This window comes from Cervus elaphus, chromosome 19 (genome assembly GCF_910594005.1).
Source record: "Cervus elaphus chromosome 19, mCerEla1.1, whole genome shotgun sequence".
In the NCBI taxonomy this organism is placed as follows: domain Eukaryota; kingdom Metazoa; phylum Chordata; class Mammalia; order Artiodactyla; family Cervidae; genus Cervus; species Cervus elaphus.
The window spans coordinates 23186273-23210003 of record NC_057833.1 but is presented as its reverse complement, the minus strand read 5'-3'; the positions used below and the strand labels follow the sequence as shown (position 1 = coordinate 23210003).

Below are 23731 nucleotides of genomic sequence, written 5' to 3'. Positions count from 1 at the left end.
CTTCTGTGCTAGCAGAGTTATCAAAAATGCTCTATGAAAGAAAAATTAGACAACGGTGTCTTACCGGTGGCAAAGAATGCCGCCCACATTCAATGGTGACAAGCTTGTGGCACTTCTTATGCACCAGGAGCTTGCAGTTGATGCACTTATATCCTTGACGTCCAAGTCCCCAAATCCGGTCAGTGCAGATGGCGCAGTGCGCACGCTGGAGAGAGTAATTCAACAGTATTTTTTTTTTTTATTAACAAAAAGCACATCATAAACTTTCCCAACAGTTTGCTCATAGAACAGAGAAATAAGTAGTCTTCTTCTCTAACTCAAATTCCTTCATCATACACAACTTAAAGCTGTGATGGTCACGGGAAATAAACAGAAAACAGAACTTGTTTTAAAGAGACTGAAATTTGTAACCATGACGTTTCCTAAGTCCACGGATTTTCAGTCTTCACATAATTAAGTTCAGAGTAATGAAAATAGGAAAACTGAATTAAACTTGAAAAACATGGCAGAAAACCTGTGCAAGGACTCTCAAGCAAACACAGGCCTTCCGGACTGTTCAGAGATCAAACATGTCTTCTGCAGCAACATCTAAAGTGACTTTTCACTTCAAAACTTTTTAAATATCAGCGCGACTGGGAATAGCAATTTGGGAACCTCAGGTGGTGGCTTCTATTACATTAATGAACTGAGAACTCAGCACAGTTAGAATGGAAATGGAATCCATATATTTGTAGTTGTCAAGAGTAGTTAAAAACATGGACTTCTGGAGAGAGACTGCTTTTAAACCTTGGCTCTGTCACTTACTAACTGGGTTATCTTGGGCAAGTTATTTGACTATTTTGCACCTCAGTTTCTTCATCTCTAAAATGGAAAATAGGGACTCCCCTGGTGGTCCAGTGGTTAAGACTCTGTGTTTCCACTGCAGGGGGCACGGGTGTTGCAGAACTTAAGATCCCTTAAGCGGAGCGGAGTAGCACATGTCAAGCATTCAGAAGAGTGCATGGTACAGAGTATAAACTAGGTAAGTGTCTGCAATGATCATTCTATAAAACAGAGAAAACAAAAGGAAAAAACCCAATAGTAAATGGTTTGCAAACTAAACCTTACTTATTTTATAGCTATCTTGAATTATATTCAAAATATCCAGTTTTCTTACAGCTATGGTAATCATATAACCATTCAATCTGGAACATTTTTAAGAGTCAAGAGATGCTATTAAAAATTACTTCAAGATAGCAAATGTACTACACCAGGCAAACTGGGAATTATAGGAATTACAGGAATTACAGTCACCCTACTGGTGATTCAGACACGAAAGAATCTGCCTGCGGTACAGGAGACTCAGGTCCGATTCCTGGGTCGGGAAGATCCCCTGGAGAAGGGAATGGCAACCCACTCCAGTGTTCTTGCCTGGAGAATTCCATGGACAGAGGACCCTGGTGGGCAACAGTCCATGGAGTTGCAAAGAATCGGACATGACTGAGCAACTCTTTACTTACTCCTTTAGAAGGGAATAACAGTAGAGAGGAAAAAAACAGATTTCTCAAATTATCAACATTCAGCAAACTAAGGTTTACCCTGTTGAAACGCTTGGCTTGAAAAGTGTGTCCATTTGCACAGTAAAGCTTTCTCCAGCGGCGTGCACCCCGTCGGTAAATGGATTCTAAACAGAGATTAAAAGTTTTTAAAAAAGAGCAAGTGTGATTATAAGTCATTTTATAATAAAGTCTATGATTTTTTTATGATATCACTACAAAAAAAATATTGATTAAAAACCTGAAAGTGAAAAAATAAAATAGATTCATCAAGAGATTAGATGAAAATAAAGCCCATGGAGTAGAAATGTTTTTAAAAACTATTACTGCTTTTCTGTTTTTTATTTTTTCCCTAACTTTTAATTTTGAAAAAATTGTAAGCCCACAGAGAAGTTGAAAGAATAGAACAATAAATGCCTCCATCTTCAACTGCATTTACCAATTACAATCACTTTGCCACATTTGCTTTCTTCTCTATTTACACCCACACTTTTTTCTTTTTTTTTTCACACTTTTTTTCTGAATCATTTAAAAATAAATTGCAGACATCGTAACAGTTCACCTTTAAATATCCAACTATCCATTGCCTGAGATTAAAGACACTCCCCCTAATTCTATTTGACCACAATACCATTATGGTGTCTTAGAAAGTTAACATTAATTCAGTTAACATCTAATATACAGTTCATATGCAAATTTCCCATTTGTCTGAAAAGTATCTTTCACAGTTTTCTTTTTCTCTCCAGGATCCAGTCAAGATTTAGGCATTGTATTTTGTTACTATACCTTTTCTGTCTCTTTAATATATGCTAAAATAGTCACTCTGTCTCATTCATTGTTTGTTTTTTATGATGTTGAAAAAGTTTAGGCAGCTGTTTTATCTTAAGTCCTACACTCTGGATTTGTCTGTTTCCTAACGACTCAAATCTAATATGGATTTGTAACACTTCCCAGATATTAAATAGTTTTGGCAAAAATAACACAGAGGCGATGTGTATTTCTTACTGTATCACATCAAGAAATATACAAATGTGAGATTGTTGACTCCTACTAGGTATTCAATCACTCTGTTAAAGACAGTGATGGCTAGTTTTCTTCATTTTAAAGTATAGTACCTCTAAATACTTTCCCTAAACAAACTAAGAGGTTCCATGAGATCAAATCAACTCCACCAGTGTAATTTTGGTTAAATCAATCACTATTACATGTATTTCCTATTTAGTCATTCCACAGTAATAGAAAATACTGTGGAGAGTCCATTAGCTTTCTAAACTCATTTTAAAGCAAATATAGCACTGGGTCTATTATTTAAAATTAATATAGAATAAAACAGGTAAAATGCTCTGAAATAGAAATCATGAGACAGCATAATGTGTGTGCTGTCCACCAAGCTCTTCTGTCTGTGGGACTTTCCGGGTAAGAATACTGGATTGGGTATTCTTATTCCAGGTAAGAATACTGGACGGGCTGCCATATCCTCCTCCAGGGGATCTTCCCCACCCAGGGATTGAACCCTCACCGCCTGTGTCTCCTGGACTGGCAGGCAAATTCTTTACCTCTGAGCCACTAATGTGTGTGTGTGTTAGTCATGCTTAGTCATGTCCGACTCTTTGGGACCCCAAGGACTGTAGCCTGCCAGGCTCCTTTGTCCATGGAATTCTCCAGGCAAGAATACTGGAGTGGGTTGCCATTTCCTTCTCCAGTAGATCGTCCCAACCCAGGGATCAAACCTGGGTCTCCCACATTCTAAGCAGATTCTCTACCATCTGAGCCACCAGGGAAACCCTAATATAGAACCTCAAACATGTATGCTTTTATTTTTAATTATTTATTTCGTTAGGAATAACCAAAGCAGATAGTTTGTTAAATAAGATGCTCTTAGTTTAAGAAACTTTCATGAACTACAACTTGATATATCTCAAGTTTAAACATGTTAATGTTGTCTAGGAATTAAAAGAGCCAGGAGATCACCTTAATGGTAATCAATTTTCCTTCATGCTCAAATTTAGTAATATTAATTATATCAAGGAGGAGTATATCAAAATCTCCACCAGCAAATTTTAAAGTGGGAATGTGAGCATGAAATACAATGAAAAGCTAGGAAATGACATTTTATCTGGGAAGTGTACTACAGACTCATAATAGATTTGGACATGGGGTCATGCAAGCAAGACTTGCTACAATGACAAGACTTTCAAAACTCTCACCTGGACAAAGAGAGGAGAGCTGCTTTTCCAACACCTCTGTGAAGGCAGCCCATGTTGGCTGTAACCCTTCTGCCACTGGAAATCCAGTGAAATACTCCTAGCTGAATCCAAACCTAAATGTTTCACTATTCCTTCAGAGCCCTACCTACTCCTTATATTTCCCCACCTTCCTATAAAGTTGTTATTGTCATTCAGTCACTACGTCGTGTGCGACTCTTTGCGACCCCATGGACTGTAGCCCACCAGGCTCCTCTGTCCATGGGGTTTTCCAGGCAAGTATGCTGGAATGGGTTGCCATTTCCTTCTCCAGTTTATAAAGTACACAGCCCCAACTCTATATAGAAACACCTAGTTCTTTCATTTTTCCTTTTTACCAAGTTGTATGAAGAGTTACAATTAACAGTTTAGAGCTATTTCACTTAATAGAAAACAAAACATATACCACTATTCCTTCTAAAGTCATGGATATTTGCAGAAACCACAAATAAATATGAGTTCCTTAATATCTATAACCTATAAATTATACCATATATCAAAAATAATAACGTGATTAAAACCACTGCAGATGGTGACTGCAGCCATGAAATTAAAAGACACTTACTCCTTGGAAGAAAAGTTATGACCAATCTAGACAGCATATTAAAAAGCAGAGACATTACTTTGTCAACAAAGGTCCGTCTAGTCAAAGCTATGGTTTTTCCAGTGGTCATGTATGGATGTGAGAGTTGGACTATAAAGAACTGAGTGCCAAAGAATTGATGCTTTTGAACTGTGGTGTTGGAGAAGACTCTTGAGAGTCCCTTGGACTGCAAGGAGATCCAACCAGTCCATCCTAAGGGAAATCGGTCCTGGGTGTTCATTGGAAGGACTGATGTTGAAGCTGAAACTCCAGTATTTTGGCCATCTGATGTGAAGAGCTGACTCATTTGAAAAGACCCTGATGTTGGGAAAGATTGAAGGCAGGAGGAGAAGGGGACAACAGAGGATGAGATGGTTGGATGGCATCACTGACTCAATGGACATGAGTTTGGGTAGACTCCAGGAGTTGATGATGGACAGGGAGGCCTAGTGTGCTGCAGTCCATGGGGTCGCAAAGAGTCGGACACGACTGAGCAACTGAACTGAACTGAACTGATACATAAGTTTGCATTTTCAAATTCCATCAGACTGAATAGTTATCTGACTCTTTCAGCTCATCTCATTAATGTTAACCAGTGGATTAGACATCCAAAAGAAAGTCCCATAATAGTCCCTGAGGATTCATGATAGAGTATTTAGAGGTAAAGTGCCATGTCAACTACTTCCTCTAAAATGATACAGCAAAAAAATAAAAATAAGTGTTTGCCGTGTATATACATGTATGTATATGTGTGCACAGATACAGAGAGAAAGCAAACATAGAAAGTGTTAATAACTGGTGAATCTAGGTAAAGGATATATGGGTAACTTTGTTTTCAATGTTTTTATGTTTTTTAAACTTCTCCTAAGGTTTGAAAATTTCCAAAATTAAAAAAAAAGAAATGACTTATACTGAACTTAATTTTCCTTCCAAATGCACAATAGACAATTGTCAGTAAGTTGTAATTAAAAACTATCTGCTTTTTTTTTTAATTGCCTGATTTTGACCTAGCAAAAGTACAGAATTTAGGCAGTGTGCTAATCTATCTAAATTAGACTTAAGAATGGAAAAGAAGAAAACAAATGAATTAAAAGTTCTAGTCCTGATTTCATTCACTTGTGCCATTTTATTATAAATAATTCTACTCAAAGGTATGATGTATATAAACACTTACTATCTTCCCCTGGACAGGGCATTCCAGGACGTTCTGGTACACAAGGGAATACTGAAAGACCACAAATTAAAATTAATACAGCACATTTAAAACATACAAATTATACAGAATTTTAAATTAAAAAATCATATAAGTTGATAGAAATGTCAACCTGACCCTCTCTTGACATAAGGTATTTCAGTATATGGTCAGTATGATTTTTGGAAGGGATCCATTTTAGCAAGGCTATAATGAAAGAAGTTCATATGAAAGCAACATCCATAAACAATGTATTAGAAGCTCAAATTACTCATTCCTGTCCCTATTACATCACCAACTGACTTTTTTGTCATAAGAGAAATCATTAACTATTTCCTTAAATCTTTATTGTAGTGACAAATCTTCTAGGATGAAGAATTAAAATTACAAGATGTATTCAAATATAAACATAAGCCATGATAGTTTTTAAAAGATGGATATACTAAACTTGAAAACTATACCCAAATACAAAAACATAAGCTTTGTCAAAGGAACTACACATTCATAAACATGCTAATTCAAAACATTCTTATGAAGAGAATATAATGAAACAGCACATTTATGAACAGCTTGTCAACTCTTTGTGACTTACAAAAAGGACATGGTTTAAAGCACAGAGTATGGGAAGCACAGTTCCTGAAATATTTTTAAAAGTTGAAATATAAGCTAACTTCTGAAAACAGATCTGTGATACAGCATAAAAAGCAACAACACTTAAACTGTTCATGACTATGGATCCATAATTTCTTTACACATCCACTGTAGTTTTATTCTAGAAAGAGACGAGCAAAGAATGACTTCTAAAGTTCTTCCAGGATCTCAATAAATTAGAGCATGAAACCTTGGGAGTCACTATGTCAAATTCCAAACGGAGACAAAAATCAAACCATTGTTTTTTAAGAAAACACACTGCAAAGGAAAGTTCAAGGGAATAACAACAAGGTAATGAGATGAGTCATTACACTGAAGGGAGATGTGTGTTTGTTTCAAGTTTTAAAGAGTTCCCTAGGTTTGGTCTCCTAAGGCTCCCAAAAATGTTACATGAAATACTGCTAATGTATTACAGTTATATTAATCACATTAAGTGGGTTCTACATGACATAAAAAATTTGAGGGGCAGGATGGCAGAATGAAAAGAACAGGTTTGGGATGAAAATATCTGGATATACAACCCAGCTCTACAGTGTACCAGTTGCGTGGTGGCTGAGTTTCAGTCTCTCTTTCTATACCACTGCCCACCTCTGAGGCTTGTTGACCTTTAACACATTAAAGCTTATGATAACTACGTAAATAGTTTCACGGTTAATCCTTAAACAAAAGAAAGAACATTTAAGATATCTTACTTCTGGAAATCATTATTTGAATACATTACAAAACTGCAAGATGACGACTTAGGTTCTGCTGGGCGCTCGATTCTTAAATTGTATGCCAAAACTTTGCTGTGAAACACTGATATGATCACAGTTTAATATCCAGGAAGACACACACAAATAAGAAATTTCCCAAGATTATAGGAAGAGTAAGAAATGACTACTCCTTACCATGAATCAACAGTTCAGAATCCTTGTTTAGCTCATAAAGCCTAAAGGCTTCTTCTAACTCCAACTGAGATGATACTGTACATGGGTCTCCTAAAAAAATATAAAAAGGAAAAGTAAAGCTCATATTTTAAATTCTCTAAATGTGATTAGTAAATAATTTCTACTATATAAAATCTTGAGGAGAAACAATTACATACACACAGAGAAATATTTAACAAGGACAACTGTTTAGATATTTATTTAGACAATTCTATTCTCTGAAGCAGGTAATGTAACTTCCATTCCTATTTCTACAAAATATTAAATGAGGTTCATAGATACAAACTTTATATATATATATAACCATTTAATTCTTAATGATGTTTATATTCAAAATATAGCAAATCGAATCTACCCTGACCACATTTTAGATTGTCACTGCAGTATGATTAATGGCCAGGGATAATTTACTTGTTTCTTTAAAAGAGGAAGTGAAAATGACTTTATCAATGCATGAGGTCTGTAATCATTTTGTCAAATTTATCGTTCACCTGAGAGCCTTCTCAAGAGGCTCACAGAAAGGAAGAACAGCTACTAAAGCACTCTGGACTGAAGAGCGTTCCTGCTTGATTGCTTTTAAATGTCAGTTCAGTTCAGTCGCTCAGGTGTGTCCAACTCTTTGTGATCTCATGGACTGCAGCACGCCAGGCTTCTCTGTCATTCACCAACTCCCGGAGCTTGCTCAAATTCATGTCCATTGAGTTGATGATGCCATCCAACATCTCATCCTCTGTCGTCCCCTTCTCCTCCTGCTTTCAATCTTTTCTAGCACTATTTTTTTTTTTTTCCAATGAGTCAGTTCTTCGCATAAGGTGGCCAAAGTACTGGAGTTTCAGCTTTAACATCAGTCCTTCCAGTGAATATTCAGGACTGATATCCTTCAGGATTGACTGGTTTCATCTTCTTGAGGTCCAAGGGACTCTCAAGAGTCTTCCCCAACACCACAGTTGAAAAGCATCAATTCTTCGGCGCTCAGCTTTCTTTATGGTCTAACTCTCACATCCATATATGACTACTGGAAAAACCACAGGTTTGACTAGATGGACATTTGTCAGCAAAGTAATGTCTCTGTTTAATATACTGTCTAGGTTTGTCATAGCTTTTCTTCCAAGGAGCAAGCGTCTTTTAATTTCATGGCTGCAGTCACCATCTGCAGTGATTTTGGGAACCAAAAAAAAATAGTCTGTCACTGTTTCCATTGTTTCCCCATCTATTTGCCATGAAGTGATGGGACTGGATGCCATGATCTTTGTTTTCTGAATGCTGAGTTTTAAGCCAGTTTTTTCACTGGTGTTATCAATCACCTACAGCCAGACATCCTGGAATGTGAAGTCAAGTGGGCCTTAGGGAGCATCACCACAAACAAAGCTAGTGGAAGTGATGCAATTCCAGCTGAGCTATTTCAAATCCTAAAAGATAATGCTGTTAAAAGTGCTGCACTCAATATGCCAGCAAATTTGGAAAACTCAGCAGTGGCCACAGGACTGGAAAAAGTCAGTTTTCATTCCAATCCCAAAGAAAGGCAGTGCCATTTAATGTTCAAACTACCACACAATTGCACTCATCTCACACGCTAGCAGAGTAATGCTGAAAATTCTCCAAGCCAGGCTTCAACAGTACATGAACCATGAACTTCCAGATGCTCAAGCTGGATTTAGAAAAGGCAGAGGAACCAGAGATCAAATTGCCAACATCTGTTGGATCATCGAAAAAGCAAGAGAGTTCCAGAAAAACATCTACCTCTGCTTTATTGACTACGCCAAAGCCTCTGACTGTGTGGGTCACAGCAAACTGTGGAAAATTCTGAAAGAGATGGTAATACAAGACCACCTTACCTGCCTCCTGAGGAATCTGTAGGCAGGTCAAGAAGCAACAGTTAGAACCGAACATGGAACAACGTACTCGTTCTGGATTGGGAAAGGAGTATGTCAAGGCTTATGTGGTCACTCTGCTTATTTAACTTATATGCAGAGTACATCACGCATAATGCTGAATCATCATTCATAATGAATTACAAGCTGGAATCAAGACTGCTGGGAGTAATATCAATAACCTCAGATATGCAGATGACACCACCCTTATGGCAGAAAGGGAAGAGGAACTAAAGAGCCTCTTAATAAAAGTGAAAGAGAAGAGTGAAAAAGCTGGCTTTTAAATGTAAATGCACAGTTTAGTAAACTTAAGACACAGAGAGGGGAAGGAAGAAACAGCTCCCTTAGTCAACCAGCCAATGAACTGAGTCATCCTCGGGAATCCATGAGATGGCACATCCCCTGCATCATGGCATTCCTCAATGAAAAAGTCATTTTGAATATAGATGGGGCCTGACCTGAGTCCTGCATGCTGCCATTCTTTTGCTCATTCCTGTGGTTACACCAAGAGATGCCATCAACCCTGTCCAAACCTCAGTCACTCACAGCAGGGACCGGTCTACTACTTGAAAGACAAAAGTGAAGTGATCTCCTTTCCTTCTGACTCAAAGAAACAAGTGCCCCTGTTCTTTTCTCCAACTTGGCCACTGAATCCCTCCTTCCTTTTATCTTTTCTAGGAGTTATTCCACTAGTCGTCCCCAGTTTCACTGTTATTTTTTCTTTCCTTCCACTAGCTCTTCTCAGCCAAAGGCAAGTTTGAGTCTCCCCCTCAAAAATCTCTCTCCCGCCCAGGCTGCCATTCATTCTGTAGCCACAGTGTAGTTTCCAGAGAAAACTGCAAGCTAAGCTGGAAGCGGTGAGTGAGAAGCAGCAGAAGGGGGGCAGGGCCTTTGAATTTTGACTTCATACTCTTATTTTTTTTAAATTATAGGTTTATAATCTTTTAGATTTAGTAGTAATAACTTTTCTTATGATCAAGAATGACCCACCCTGCTTTCTCTATGTTCCTATCTTCCAAGCATTTCTCCCAATTTTGCCATCGGGTTTTAGTCCAAACACTACTAAAACAGCTATATCTAAGGTCATTAAAGCAGCTGCAGAAATCAATGGCATGTTTTGTCTTTACTCTTGTTGACCTCTCTATACCATCTAACGAAGTTATTCACTGATTATTATAGAAACTCTGTGTCTGGGTTTCTAAAACACCATTCTCCTGGCTTACCAACTCTTCTTTTAACTTTTTAGTTTGGAAATTTTCAAACATACTACAAAATCCTGTTCCACCTACAATACTCACTAACTTATTCTCCTCCACCATATCATTCTGAGCAAATCTCTACAATTCTAGATAAAATTTTCTTAATATATTCATAATACCATTATAAACCCATAAAAACTGACAAAAACTCACTATAAAATATCCAAATAATCATAACACTAACCCTAACCTCACCTCAAAAAAACCCACTTCCAATTAAATAGTAATCACTGCCCATTTCCCCCCAGTCTCTCCTCTAACTGTCAGACCTAGGCAACCAGTGATTGATTACTTTCAGTCTCTATAGTTTTGCCTTCTCTGGACATTTCATATCAGTGGAATCACAAAATATGTGGTCTTTTATGTCTAGATATGTTTGCTTAGAATGTTTTCAAGGTTCATCTGTGCTGGTGAGGATGCAGAGAAACTGGAATCCTCATCCACTGCTGGTAGGAATGTAAAATGGTACGGCTGCTTTGGAAAATAGTCTTGATAGTTCCTCAAAAACTTGAACACAGTTACCATATGACACAGAAATTCCACTCCTAGATATGTATCCAAGAGATATGAAAACATATGTCCACACAAAAAGTTGTAACCAAATATTAATAGCAGCATTACTCATAATAGCCAAAGAATGGAAATAACCCAAATGTCGACCAACTGATGAATAGATAAATAAAATGTGGTATCCATACAATGAACTATTAATCAGTCATTAAAAAAGGATAAAGTATTGATACTTTATATATCATGTCTAGATTAGGCAAATCTGTAGAAACAAGAAGTAGATTAGTGGTTATCTAGGTCTGGGAACTCTAGAGGAAGGAGGTTGGGGAAGATAGTAACTGCTCATGAGCATGGAGTTTCTTATTTGAGTGATGAAAATGTTATAAAATTGACTGTGGTGATGGCTGCGCAAGTTTTTGCACAAATATAGTAAAAAACACTGAATTGTACATTTTAAGTGATAAATTATTTCTCAATAAAGCTGTTTTAAAAAATTTAGTGTAGCATTTTAATAAAAGTGAGTCCAATAACAAGTTAATATTCCAGTCCAAAAACAAAGTTTGTTTTCACTTGTCTCAAAGAACTAAAGTAATTCTTTTATACAGACTCACTTTCTCAGTTATTCAAATTTCTCCTAATTTGCCGTACACATGAAAGTGAAAGTCATAATTATATTCCATTTTTAGATATAGGTTTAAAAAAAATAACTTGCTTCAACAAAAGTATATTTAAGTGCAGGTCAAAGTTTAAAAAATAGAAAAGCAACATAAAAGAAAGAAAATTTCACATTTCAGTAAGCATGCAAATTATTCTTCCAGTTAGACAAATAAGCCAGTTTTAAAAAAATGAAAAACAAACCAGTTGACTAAATTAATTCCAAATAATGAAATAGTCAAAGAATTCTAGAAACAGAATGAATCTGAAACACAATTAATGCTTCATTTCTAATTTTCCAGGTAAGGGAACTGAGATAAATATATAGATATACATATCTATATATAATACAGATAAATCATACACAATAAATTATGTTCTTAGGAAATGCCTGAGTTCTTATGAAAGGCCTTTAAAAAGCATCAAAAATCTCCCAAAGAGATGTCCTACAGTGCTTCACACACAGGTTCTCTCCCAGGCTCCAAATCCCATCACTCTTATGTGATTTCAGCAAAGTTAACTTCTTTGAGCTTTCATTTTCTCCTATGTTAAAACAAAGGCTATTACCTGTACTGCAAGGATAATGGGAAAACTAAGGATCTTATATTACAAGTGACTCATAGAATGCTTAGTTCATTATAGGTGTGGCTTTTATTAATGCACCTTGATTAAAAGCCATGAGTGGAATTAATCATTTTTAAAGGTAAAATAATCATATTTTTAAAAGCCAGTCTTTCCCTTCTGCTAGACAGTTTTCTTGCTACGCCAGTATCTGCTTGCTGTTGGTTGAAACCTAAGCCAGATCAAGTACCTGTTTTCAGTATGTACAGAGGGATGGATGCTTTTTAATAACCACAAGCAAGTGTGAAAGTAAGAGTTAATCACTGACACTGTGTATACTCAAATCTATTTTGTTTTTATTGGATTGAATGTTGTTGGTTCAAGTATTACCTCTTCAGGCCAGTTGCTTAATGCCTGATAAAGCAGGACATGTAAAGCATTTACTCAGAAGTAAAACATTCCATGTGTAGTCATCAGGAAACAAAGATGAGACAGAAAGCTGTTTTCCAAGGCCCACTCAGTTACTAAAGTCCAAATTCATATCCTAAAACAGGCAAACACCTAGAGTGAGATCAGCTCAACTTAATGAATTTCAGTGTAATAAAATCTATATTTAGTCAGCAGGCCTGCTCTTTTATCAGTGCATCTACATTTCCTTTTCACCTATAAAAACAAAGACATGAGAGACAGTTTATCAAACTGTTTGGTAAATATGCAAGATTCAATTATTTATGAGATAACTTCATGTGGTATATAACACAACACAGGGATATAACACCAGCTATATTAGATATTTTACCATATGGCTGAATTCAGTGCCACACATCTGAAAGAACCAACACAGCCTAAAACCAAAGTTGGCAACCTTTAATATTTGCCTGAGATAGCACCACCATACTTTCCTTGATCTTGGAGCCTGCCATATATTTACAAATTCCCTTTCTGTTCCCACCAAGAGGTTACTGCTCTCCCCTTCACCCCTCACTTCTGAATACTGGGTTCAAGACACTGTATGCCACTTATGAAAGTCACCGCACTCCCTACTCTAAATGGCTACACTGCATAAAATATAGACTTGCAAAAATTTTCCAAGAACACTATGGTATTTAGGTGGTCATCCTTTCACTACTAGGCCCAGTCACAGATATTAATAGATTTCTGGTTTCTTGCTTCCTTTTTCTGGGAGGTGGAAATCAGTGGTTCCAGAAGTATATACTATTCTATCAAGCTACACACCCTCAACTTCCACTTCTGGAGAAGATAAACTAACAAGAACTGGATTTAGCTCTCCACCTAAAACAAAAGAAAAATTAGACAAAATTAATGACAAAAAAAGTGGTTCAAGATATTGGAAATCAAGCAATGAAGGATCAGCTATCTCCAAGTAACTTAAATGCAGCCCAGAACAAAGATCAGAAACTTTCATACAAACACAAACATATTCAACATCCCATAAGGCAAAGTCACAATGTCCAGAATCTGATAAACTAAAACCACACATGTGAAGAAGCAGGAAAATATGACCCATAACAGGAGAAAGATCAATTGAAAGTGACCCCCAACTGACACCAGTAAAAGAATTTGAAGACAAGGACATTAAAACTTATTATATTTAAAAGGTTCTGAAGCAAAGGGTAGGGAGCATGATAAGTACACATGGAAGATATTTTTAAAAAACCCAAATTTAAGGTCTAGAAATAATGCTACAATGTCTGAAATGAAATATGCTCTAGAGGGAATAAGTGGCAGATTAGGTGTCACAGGAGAAAAGACTAATAATGTGAAAACACAGCAATAGAACTATACAAAATGAAATGCAGAAAAAAAGATTGAAAAAGGAAAAAAAAAAGAACAGAGCATCACTGAGCTTTATGACAAGTTGAAAAAGCCTATTATATATGTAACTGGAGTCCCTCAAAGAGGAATCTGGCCAAAATTTTTCCAAATTTGATGAAAACTATAAATCCATGGATCCAAGTAGATAACTAGACAAAATGTATACAAGACAAGAAACATGAAGGAAACTAAACTAAGGCCTATAATTATCAAATTGCTTCATCCAGCAATAAAGAGAAAAATCTTAAAAGCAGTCAAAGAGACACATTACATACAGAGAAACATAGGTAAAGATAACAGCAGATTCTGCATCAGAAATGCAAGCAGTACAAAAACAGTGTACTGAGTGGAAAAAAAAATTATCAACCTACAGTTTACCCAGCAAAATTATCTTTCAAAAACAAAGGTGACCTAGAGGCAAATTCATACAGAAATTTATTGAGACAGAAAGGCAAATTCATAGAGAGAGGAAGTATAAGAGAAGTTATTACCAGGAACTGGAGGAGAGTTATTGCTTGATGGGTATAGAGTTTTTGTTTGAGATGATTAAAAGGTTCTGGAAGTGAGTAGTGAGGATGGTTGCATGACATTCTGAATGTGCTTGAATGTCACTGAACCGTACACTTTAAAAAGGTCAAATGGCAAAATTTTATATTATATACAGTTTGGCACAATTTTAAAAAAAAAGGAATATACTAGAATAGACCTCAAGCCATAAGGCCTAGGAAAAAAGTGGGGGAGGAGAGTTTCAAAATACATGCTGAATAATACCACTGAAACGAATTTAAAAGCCTATGAAGGGAATTCCCTGGCAGTCCAGTAGTTAAGGCTCAGAACTTTCACTGCCGGGGGTGGGGGGTTGAGAGGGTGGGGGCCAGGTTCAACGCTTGGTCAGGAAACCAAGATCAAAGTGTGCAGCCTGGTCAAGAAAAATTAAATTAAAAAACAAAAGCACGGAGAAGGAAATGGCAACCCACTCCAGTATTCTTGCCTGGAAAAGTCCATGGACAGAGGAGCCTGGCGGGCTGCAGTCCATGGGGTTACATGACTGAGCATGTGTGCACAAGGGTGGAGGGAGATGGGTTGGGAGCAATAAAGTGGTAGAACTGAAAAAAAAAAAAACAACAAAAGCACATAAAAGCACTATACTTCGTCATATATATATACATATATATAGAATAATGACAGATTAGTGGTTGCTCTGAGATGGCTGGATAGGAGTAAGAAAACAGTTTAGACTACAAACTTATGCTATGAGAGTAGCTGACTCCCACAGAGGGAAGGAAGACAGTGCAATCGGAGATGGGGATGCCAACAAGAAGGACACACGCTCCCAGAGCCCAGCGCATGTCTGGGAGCCCTGGTGCCTTACTGGGCTCCTACGTCCTGTCTTGTTCACCTCTCAACACATCTCCACTCCACCACTCCAAGGCGTTTCTCTGAGGTGGGTCCCAGCCTGATCCTTTTGCCTCTCAGGCAGCACCACAGCCCGGTATATAAACAGTAGCAGCCAGAATTTACCGGGCACAATGTCTGGAGCATGGAGCTGGGGCAGAGGTCAGAGCTGAGAGAATTGCTCAGGATTTCTTAAAGTTAGCTATCTTCTCATGGGATCCTCTACCCCCTCTACCTCTCCACCCCTGTCTATCCTACAGGAAGACTTCCCAGGGACTACCATGCATAGACAGTTTATTAAAGGTATCCACTTCCTCAACTTCCATATAAACCCCTTTCCAGAAACCATCTGCCTGAGAACATGCCTGGAATGTAGTACCTCACCTCACCTCCTTTTCAAATTTTTCTTTTCCTATTTTATTTTTACAAAAGCATATATAACTACCATATGATCCAGCCATGCCACTCCTAAGTGTTTAACCAAGAGAAAAGGAAACATATATCCATTCAAAGACTTGTATGTGACTGCCTTTTTTTTCTATTATAAACTATTATTTATAATAGCCCCAAACTAGAGACAACCTCAATGTCCATCAATAGATGAATAGAAAAACAAATTGTGGTACATCCATGTGTTGGAATACCACTCGGCAATAAAAAGAAATGAATTACTGACACATACAACACATGAATCATTAATTATGCTGAGTGAAAGAAGCCAGACACCTGCTCTCAAAAAAAAAAAAGACACATGTATGATTCCATCCCTATAAAACCCTAGAAAATGGAAACTAATCTACAGGAACAAAAAGCAGATCATTGGTATTATTAGTTGCCTGGAATGGAGGAGTAGGAGTGAGGAATTGCAGAGCACAAGGAACATTTGGAGATAACAGACATGTTCTCTACCTGGCTTCGGGTGATGGTTTCCATGGTGACACAATTCATCAAACAGTATGCTTATAATGCATACAGTTTATTGTATTTTAATTATACCTGAATAAAGAAATTTTTAAAGAAGAAACAAAGGTATGGAAAAGCTAAAAGAATTCATTACCAGTAAACCTCCAATACAGAAATGTTCTCCAATACAGGAAGTCCTCCAAGCAGAAGGAAAAATACCAGTTACAAAACAAGGTCTGCTCAGAGGTACTTGGATATTTTTACTTATTTATACTGATTTTCATTTTTTAATTTTCAGGTTTGGAATTGCAATACTGCTATCTAAATAACTGAAGTTACACTGAATATACACTCAGTCAAAAAGTTTCACTCACTGTTTTTTTCTGATATGATTACCATCATCAGTACCTAGTGTTAGGGATAAAGAAAAAGTATGAAGAATGATTTACTGTTTTAGTTCTTAACATATCAGCTAAAATTACACCAGACTAGAGATGTTTGGAAAATACCACATAGGAGAAATATGTTTCCTCCCATACTCAGTGTGGTTCTGTTAAACTCTGGCACTCTATTTTCTCTCTGTGAATACATCAGATTTTATAATCCAAGATGTTTAATCTAGAATTCAGAAATACTCCATACTCTTTGTGTCAAAGAACATTTATTCTCATTTTAAGTTTCCGTGAATCTCACCTATTGAAGCCAACAGGACGTGAATCAAAGAACTACATCCAAAAAACACCTTCTCCCACTCTTTGCAAATCAACTACATTTCAGCTTTTTCCCTCACATAGTCTTTTACAGGGTGTGAGGAAAAGAAGTTCACAAATGCTACTGGTGAAAGTATAAAAAGGAGTACAATATTTACCCCTTTGGAGGTCAATTTATCGTCAAGGACACATTTCATTTTAGGGACTTTACAGATAATATAGTACAAGTGTTCCCAAAATACAGGCACAGAGGTATTTACTGCACCAATATTTTTGACAATTAAACTGCAAACAATCCAAATATCCATCAAAAGGGGATTATTATATAATACTATATATATAGATAGGCTTTAAGAGGAATAAGATATATCTAAAACATCTTAAGTGCAGACATGCACTTATATGAAAAGAGATGGTACACTTATAAGATGGTAAGTGAGAAGCAGGTTAAATAACAGCTTGTAGGGAACTTCCCTGGTGGTCCAGTGGCTAAGACTCTGTCCTTGCAATGCCAGGTGCCTGGGTTCAATCCCTGGTCAGGCAACTAGATCCCATATGCCATAATTAACAGTTCACATGCTGCAACTAAAAATCCCACATGCTACAATGAAGATCAAAGATCCCGAGAACCACAAGTAAGACTTGGCACAGCCAAATAATTAAATAAATATTTTTTTAAAAAGAAATAACAGTTTGTTTAATATTAGTCTATTTATAAGATAGAAAAAAAATTGGTACCCTATCATTCGAGTTGTATATTCTCAGAAAAAGAGACATTGATTTGTTCATAGCAGCTATTTTTGGAAATTTGAAAATCCCCAGAGATACTTTTTTCTTCAAATAAGTCAATATTTTTGTTAAAAAAGCATGCATTATTCTCAATAAAGACTTTAACAAGAAACAGAATACCCAAAAGCTACTGACAGAAGTTAACTAGTTTCTAGTAAAAGAGCAGTGACACTGTTAAATTTAAATCAGGGAATCAGAAATTCAGAATCAGAAATTCAGGGAATCAGAAGAAATTAGAATTTATAGAACTAGAAATTTAGAAAATACTTAATATTAGGTTGTAATATTTTTAAAGAACATCCTTGGGAATCCCCTAGCAGTCCAGTGGTAAAGGCCTGGGCTTTCACTGCCATGGATCCGGGTTCAGTTTCTGGTCAGGGAACCCATCTGCAAGCTGGGCCGTGCCACCAAAAAAACAAAAGAAGGCAATAAAGCACATCCTTAAGGAAAAACAGTCACACATACAAGGAACTAAAAGCCACATTTATTACTTCCTGTCCCACACTCTCACTGCATATGAGAACCAGGATATGACTATTACAAAACTACTATTCATTCTAAATGTTTAGTTAGATCAAGCAAACCAGCTTTTCTACATGCACATCAAAACAAATCAGTAAAACTGGCTTTGAACACAAAGAAAAAGAGCAGCTGTCATAAGTCTGTTTAAAGAAATGAAGTAAGCATGTGATCCTTATTTGCTCTGATATAAAATCCCACAATTAAACGTTTAGTTTCTAGAACAATGTCTCTCATAAACCAGAGAAATAAAATTATAATCCTGTCTTCCACTGATCCTAGAGAAAATTTTTTCTCCATGTAAGAATGCCCCAATGCCTACATGATTAAAAATAAAGGGGAAAAATTACAACTGAAAAATAATTGCAAGGAACTTAAGAATAATTACTACTGGCTCTGTAGGCCTAAATTAAGAAAAGACTGGTATCAGAATTAACCAGGGTAACAAGGATCACAGGGGAATCAACAGAACTTAATGAAAAGTTTAAACTTTTATTTGCATGAGGCAAAGGCTACAGTTTTATAGGTTTCCCTGGAAAATCAGGGCACTTAATAACTATTTAGGGAGAAAGAACTATGAGTTATAATATAAAAAGATAAGGCTGTTTCATCAAAGAACTAATTTAATTTACAATGTGACTCTTTAATTAAAATACACTATTAGGTTAATAAAAAGCAGAATATGCAACTCCCAATGCTTAAATCTCTAACAAGTGATATAAAACTAACCCTGGGCTTAGGGAAAGGCTTGCTACCACCCTTTGTACAATTTACAAATATTTTTTCAGCATGCTATAAACAGTGAGAGACTTTAATTTTGGGGGCTCCAAAATCACTGCAGATGGTGACTGCAGCCATGAAATTAAAAGACGCTTGCTCCTTGGAAGAAAGGCTATGACCAACCTAGATAGCATATTAAAAAGCAGAGACATTACTTTGCCAACAAAGGTCCACCTAGTCAAGGATATGCTTTTTCCAGTGGTCATGTATGGATGTGAGAGTTGGACTATAAAGAAAGCTGAGTGTTGAAGAATTGATGCTTTTGAACTGTGGTGTTGGAGAAGACTCTTGAGAGTCCCTTGGACTGCAAGGAGATCCAACCAGTCCATCCTAAAGGAGATCAGTCCTGAATATTCACTGGAAGGACTGATGCTGAAGCTGAACCTCCAATACTTTGGCCACCTGGTACAAAGAGCAGACTCACTGGAAAAGACCCTGATGCTGGGAAAGATTGAGAGCCAGAGAAGAAGGGAGTGACAGAGGATGAGGATGAGATGGCTGGATGGCATCACTGACTCAATGGACATGAGTTTGAGTAAACTCCGGGAGTTGGCGATAGACAGGGAGGCCTGGCGTGCTGTAGTCCATGGGGTTGCAGAGTCGGACACAAATAAGCAACTGAACTAAACTGAACTGATTATTGAGTACTGCTCTAGACACTGGAACTCCACAGAAAAACCAAGATCTCTGCTTTCATGGAGCTTATAGTCTACACAAACAAGATACAAAGTGAACAGGGGTTCAGAAGAAGAATAGGGGTTCTTGAAGAACATGACATCTGAATTAAGACCTGAATGACAAGAAAGAGATAACCATGTGACAATCTTGGAAGAGAACTCTCCAGGCAAAGATGATACAAAGTATAAAGGTACTAAGAATTTAAAATGGAATGGTGCTAAATCAATTTCATTCATCTATTTATATTTTTATTTATTTTTTGAGGCACATCACACGGCATGCTGGATCCTAGTTCTCTGATCAGGGATCAAACCTGTGCCCCTGCAGTGGAAGCTTGGATTCTTAACCACTGGACTGCCAGGGAAGTCCTAAAACCAATTTCTTTTAAATAAAACACATTATCTAGGGAATTCCTCAGTGGTCTGGTGGTTAGGACTCCCTAAGTTCATTGCTGAGGGCCCTAGTTCAATCCCTGGTTGGGTAATTAAGATCCCACAAGCTGTACAGCTTGGCCAAAATAAATAGATAAAATAAATATACTTCTTTAAAAAAAACCCACATTATATAGTGACTTCTATATGAACTACAGTTTGAAAATCCCTGGATGCAAAAGCACTACATGGCGAATAAATAAAAAGACATGATCAAAACAGGATTAAAAATAACACTGACTTGGGTACGAAACAGTATATTGACGCTAACTATATTTTTCTTTTGTTTTTCCTTTTCTCTTGGCCACGCTGTATGGCTTAGGGGATCACAGTTCCCTGACCAGCAATCGAATCCAGGCCATGCAATGAAAGCGCCAAGTCCTAACCACTGGACCCCCGGGAATTCTCTATGCTAGCTATATTCTATGCACTGTGCTAAATTATATAGTCTCACTTTCAGGCTGAAGACATATTATGAAATATCCACATCATTTATAATTAACAATATTTAAACAAACCTTTAGATAGAGAAGGTCAAAAAGTAGTTGAATAGATGAGAAAACTCAGTCTTACTCTTAAATAGTACAAAATATAAAATACAAAGCTAGCATTTCACTTATTAGATTTAAAAAAACATTCAGTTCAGTCGCTCGGTTATGTCCGACTCTTTGCGACCCCATGGACTGCAGCATGCCAGGCTTCCCTGTCGATCGCCAACTCCCGGAGCTTGCTCAAACTCATGTCCATTGAGTCAGTGATGCCATCCAACCATCTCATTCTCTGTCGTCCCCTTCTCCTCCCTCCTTCAATCTTTCCCAGCATCAGGGTCTTTTTAAATGAATCACTTCTTCACATCAGGTGGCCAAAATACTGGAGTTTCAGCTTCAGCATCGGTCCTTCCAATCAATATTCAGCACTGATTTCCTTTAGGGTAGACTGGTTGGATCTCTTTGCAGTCCAAGGGACTCTCAAGAGTCTTCTCCAACACCACAGTTCAAAAGCATCAATTCTTCGGCACTCAGTTTTCTTAATAGTCCAACTCTCACATCCATACGTGACTACTGGAAAAACCATAGCCTTGACTAGACAGACCTTTGCTGGCACAGTACTATCTCTGCTTTTTAATATGTTATCTAGGTTGGTCATAACTTTTCTTCCAAGGAGCAAGTGTCTTTTAATTTCATGGCTGCAGTCACCATCTGCAGTGATTTTGAAGCCCAAATGTTAAAGACATAATATCTGAGGCTGGTGAAGGCAACAGTGAAGGGATGTTTTCATTCAATGTAGCTGTGCCATAAACTGGTTTAACTTTCTGAGAGCAAACTGTCACTAGCTACCAAAATTTACAATGTGCATACTGTGTGCATCTGCTACTGAGAGAGTCCCATACAACAGAAGAGATTTACATATAAAAATGTTCATTATATAGTAGCCAAAATCTCGAAACAGTCCAATGTCCATCAATCAAAGATTAAATAAATCATGAAATATCTACAATATGGAATATTTTACAGGGTTATAAAAAAGATAATGACACAAATAGATGCATACTGAAATGAAACAATGTCCACTACTCATTATAAAAGTTCACTGGCTTGCATATATTTCTTTTTGTGTGAAATAAGCTGTTTATTAGTGATGTATAGAAATAAGAATATTTACATATGCATAGGATATATCTAGAATGATATGCACTAGGCTGTGGTTTCCTCCCTTAGGACCAGGACTGGTGAGGGAAGAGAGAGGATAAAGGGCAAACAGAAGATTTTTTAAAATTTCATAATCATCTCTACTACTTCCCCCCCCCCCCAAACAGTAAACATGGATTACTTCAGAGAAACTTTAAAAAAATGTCTTAAAAAGTGAGAATGGGCTTCAGTTTATCCATAGCTTGAAGCTAGAAAAATATCTTTTCAGGGCTCTTCATATCAGTGAATACAGAAATAGCCAGCCCCAAATATTGAATTAAATATTAAAATGACATTCCTTAAGATCAAATTCCATGGGTATTACAATTAATTGAGAACCATTACACAAAACTAGCATATTCAGGCATCTTTCAACTATACTTTAGTGACATTCCATTATGTAAAATAAAGGCTAATGTGGTCTGCAAAGCCTTCTGGGATCTAGTCCTACGCTTCTCAAACTGTAACATTCATGCAGCTCACCTGTAGATCCCGTTAAAATGTAGATTCTGATTCAGTGATAGGGCTGGAGAGCCCCCTTTTCTATTAAGTACCACAGACTGTACTTCAAGTAGCAAGGATCTAGCCCAAGTTCCTTAGCACTCCCCATCCTTAACTTTGAAAATTAACTGATTTAAAAAATAATTTAGAAACTAGCTTTATCTTAAGCATCTCTCCCTCAGAAGTTATTTTTTTTAAGTGAATTAACATAAAATCTCAACTTTTAAAAAAGCCCTTTTGGGGCAGCAATAATAGCCCTTATGAATAATCAGCATTTGATCTGAATAGCAATTGAGTAGTATTTTAATTATTTGCTGGCAGGGGGAGCTATATTTTAAAAAGGAGTATTAGTATAACTAGGCCTCCATGGCTTCTGGTCAACACATTAAATACAAAAACTCTCCACCACCTCCAAAGTTTCCATCACAACCCACAAAGTTGCCATATCCCCCTCCACGACCTCTGTGATCCACAGGTTGCTTTTCTTGTTTAGGAAGGGCCTTTTTCATGTCACAGTTCACCCATTAATAGTGTGGTATTTCTGAACACCAATTTTATCAACTGTATCATGATCGTCAAAAGTTACAAAAGCAGGGACTTCCCTGCTGGTCCCGTGGTTAAGGATCCACCTTGCAATACAGGACACACAGGTTTGATCCCTGGTCAGGAACTAAGATCCCACATGCCAGGAAGCAGCTAAGCCTGCACACTCCGACTACCGAGCTCACACACCTCAACTAGAGTCTGTGCACCGCAGTGAAAGATCCCCCATGCCGCAACTAAGGCCCGATGCAGTCAAATAAATAAGTAAATACATATTTTTTAAAAGTGACAAAAGCAAATCCTCTCTTTTCTCCACTCTACCTGTCTTCCATAACTTCTACAGTTTCAATCATGCCATATTTTTCAAAGCAGTCGCTCATATTCTTCTGTATCTTCTTTAATACTACCAACAAAAATTTTCTTTGCTTTTAAAAGGGCATTAGGCTTTACAGAATCCTCCAGAAACAGCTCTCTGGTTTCACCAAACACCCAGCAACTTCATGTGGTTCTGCACTCATTGCCACATCCACCTCTTCAATGGAATGTATTGAATGGAATGTATTACGACTTAAGTCGTAAGACTAAACGTCCTAGAATGTTTTGTTTGGGCGTTTCTCATCACTGCTCGATCTGTCAGTGTGCCCCATTTCTCAAAATGTTCTCATAAACTATCATCTGTAGTTTCAGTGCAGAGTTCTCCGCTGTGCTGGTTCCTCTGGATCACAGCCCCCCTCCTTCTGGTGGTGGCCAGCTGGGGGTGACCTGGTGGTGGTTTTACCTCTGTTCCCTGGTGGCTCAAACGGTAAAGAATCCACCTGCAATGCAGGAGACCCAGGTTCGAGCCCTGGGTCGGGAAGATCCCCTGGAGAAGGGAATGGCAACTCACTCCAGTATTCTTGCCTGGAGAATCCCACAGACAGAGGAGCCTGGCAGGCTACAGTCCATGAGGTCGCAAAGAGTCAGACATGAC

At 37.4% G+C, this 23731-nt stretch overlaps 1 protein-coding gene across 2 annotated transcripts in view; it reads right to left on the bottom strand.

The window, feature by feature from the left end:
* Window positions 1–23731, bottom strand: part of PRKCI (protein kinase C iota) — a 69746-nt gene that overhangs the window by 30136 nt on the left and 15879 nt on the right. For both annotated transcript variants that reach the window (XM_043874080.1, XM_043874081.1), the window contains exons 3-6: window positions 7095–7184; window positions 5536–5586; window positions 1578–1663; window positions 65–205 (exon numbers count right to left, since the gene is read on the bottom strand). In XM_043874080.1, coding sequence (XP_043730015.1) covers window positions 65–205; window positions 1578–1663; window positions 5536–5586; window positions 7095–7184 — 368 coding nt within the window. The remainder of the gene's footprint in view (window positions 1–64; window positions 206–1577; window positions 1664–5535; window positions 5587–7094; window positions 7185–23731) is intronic.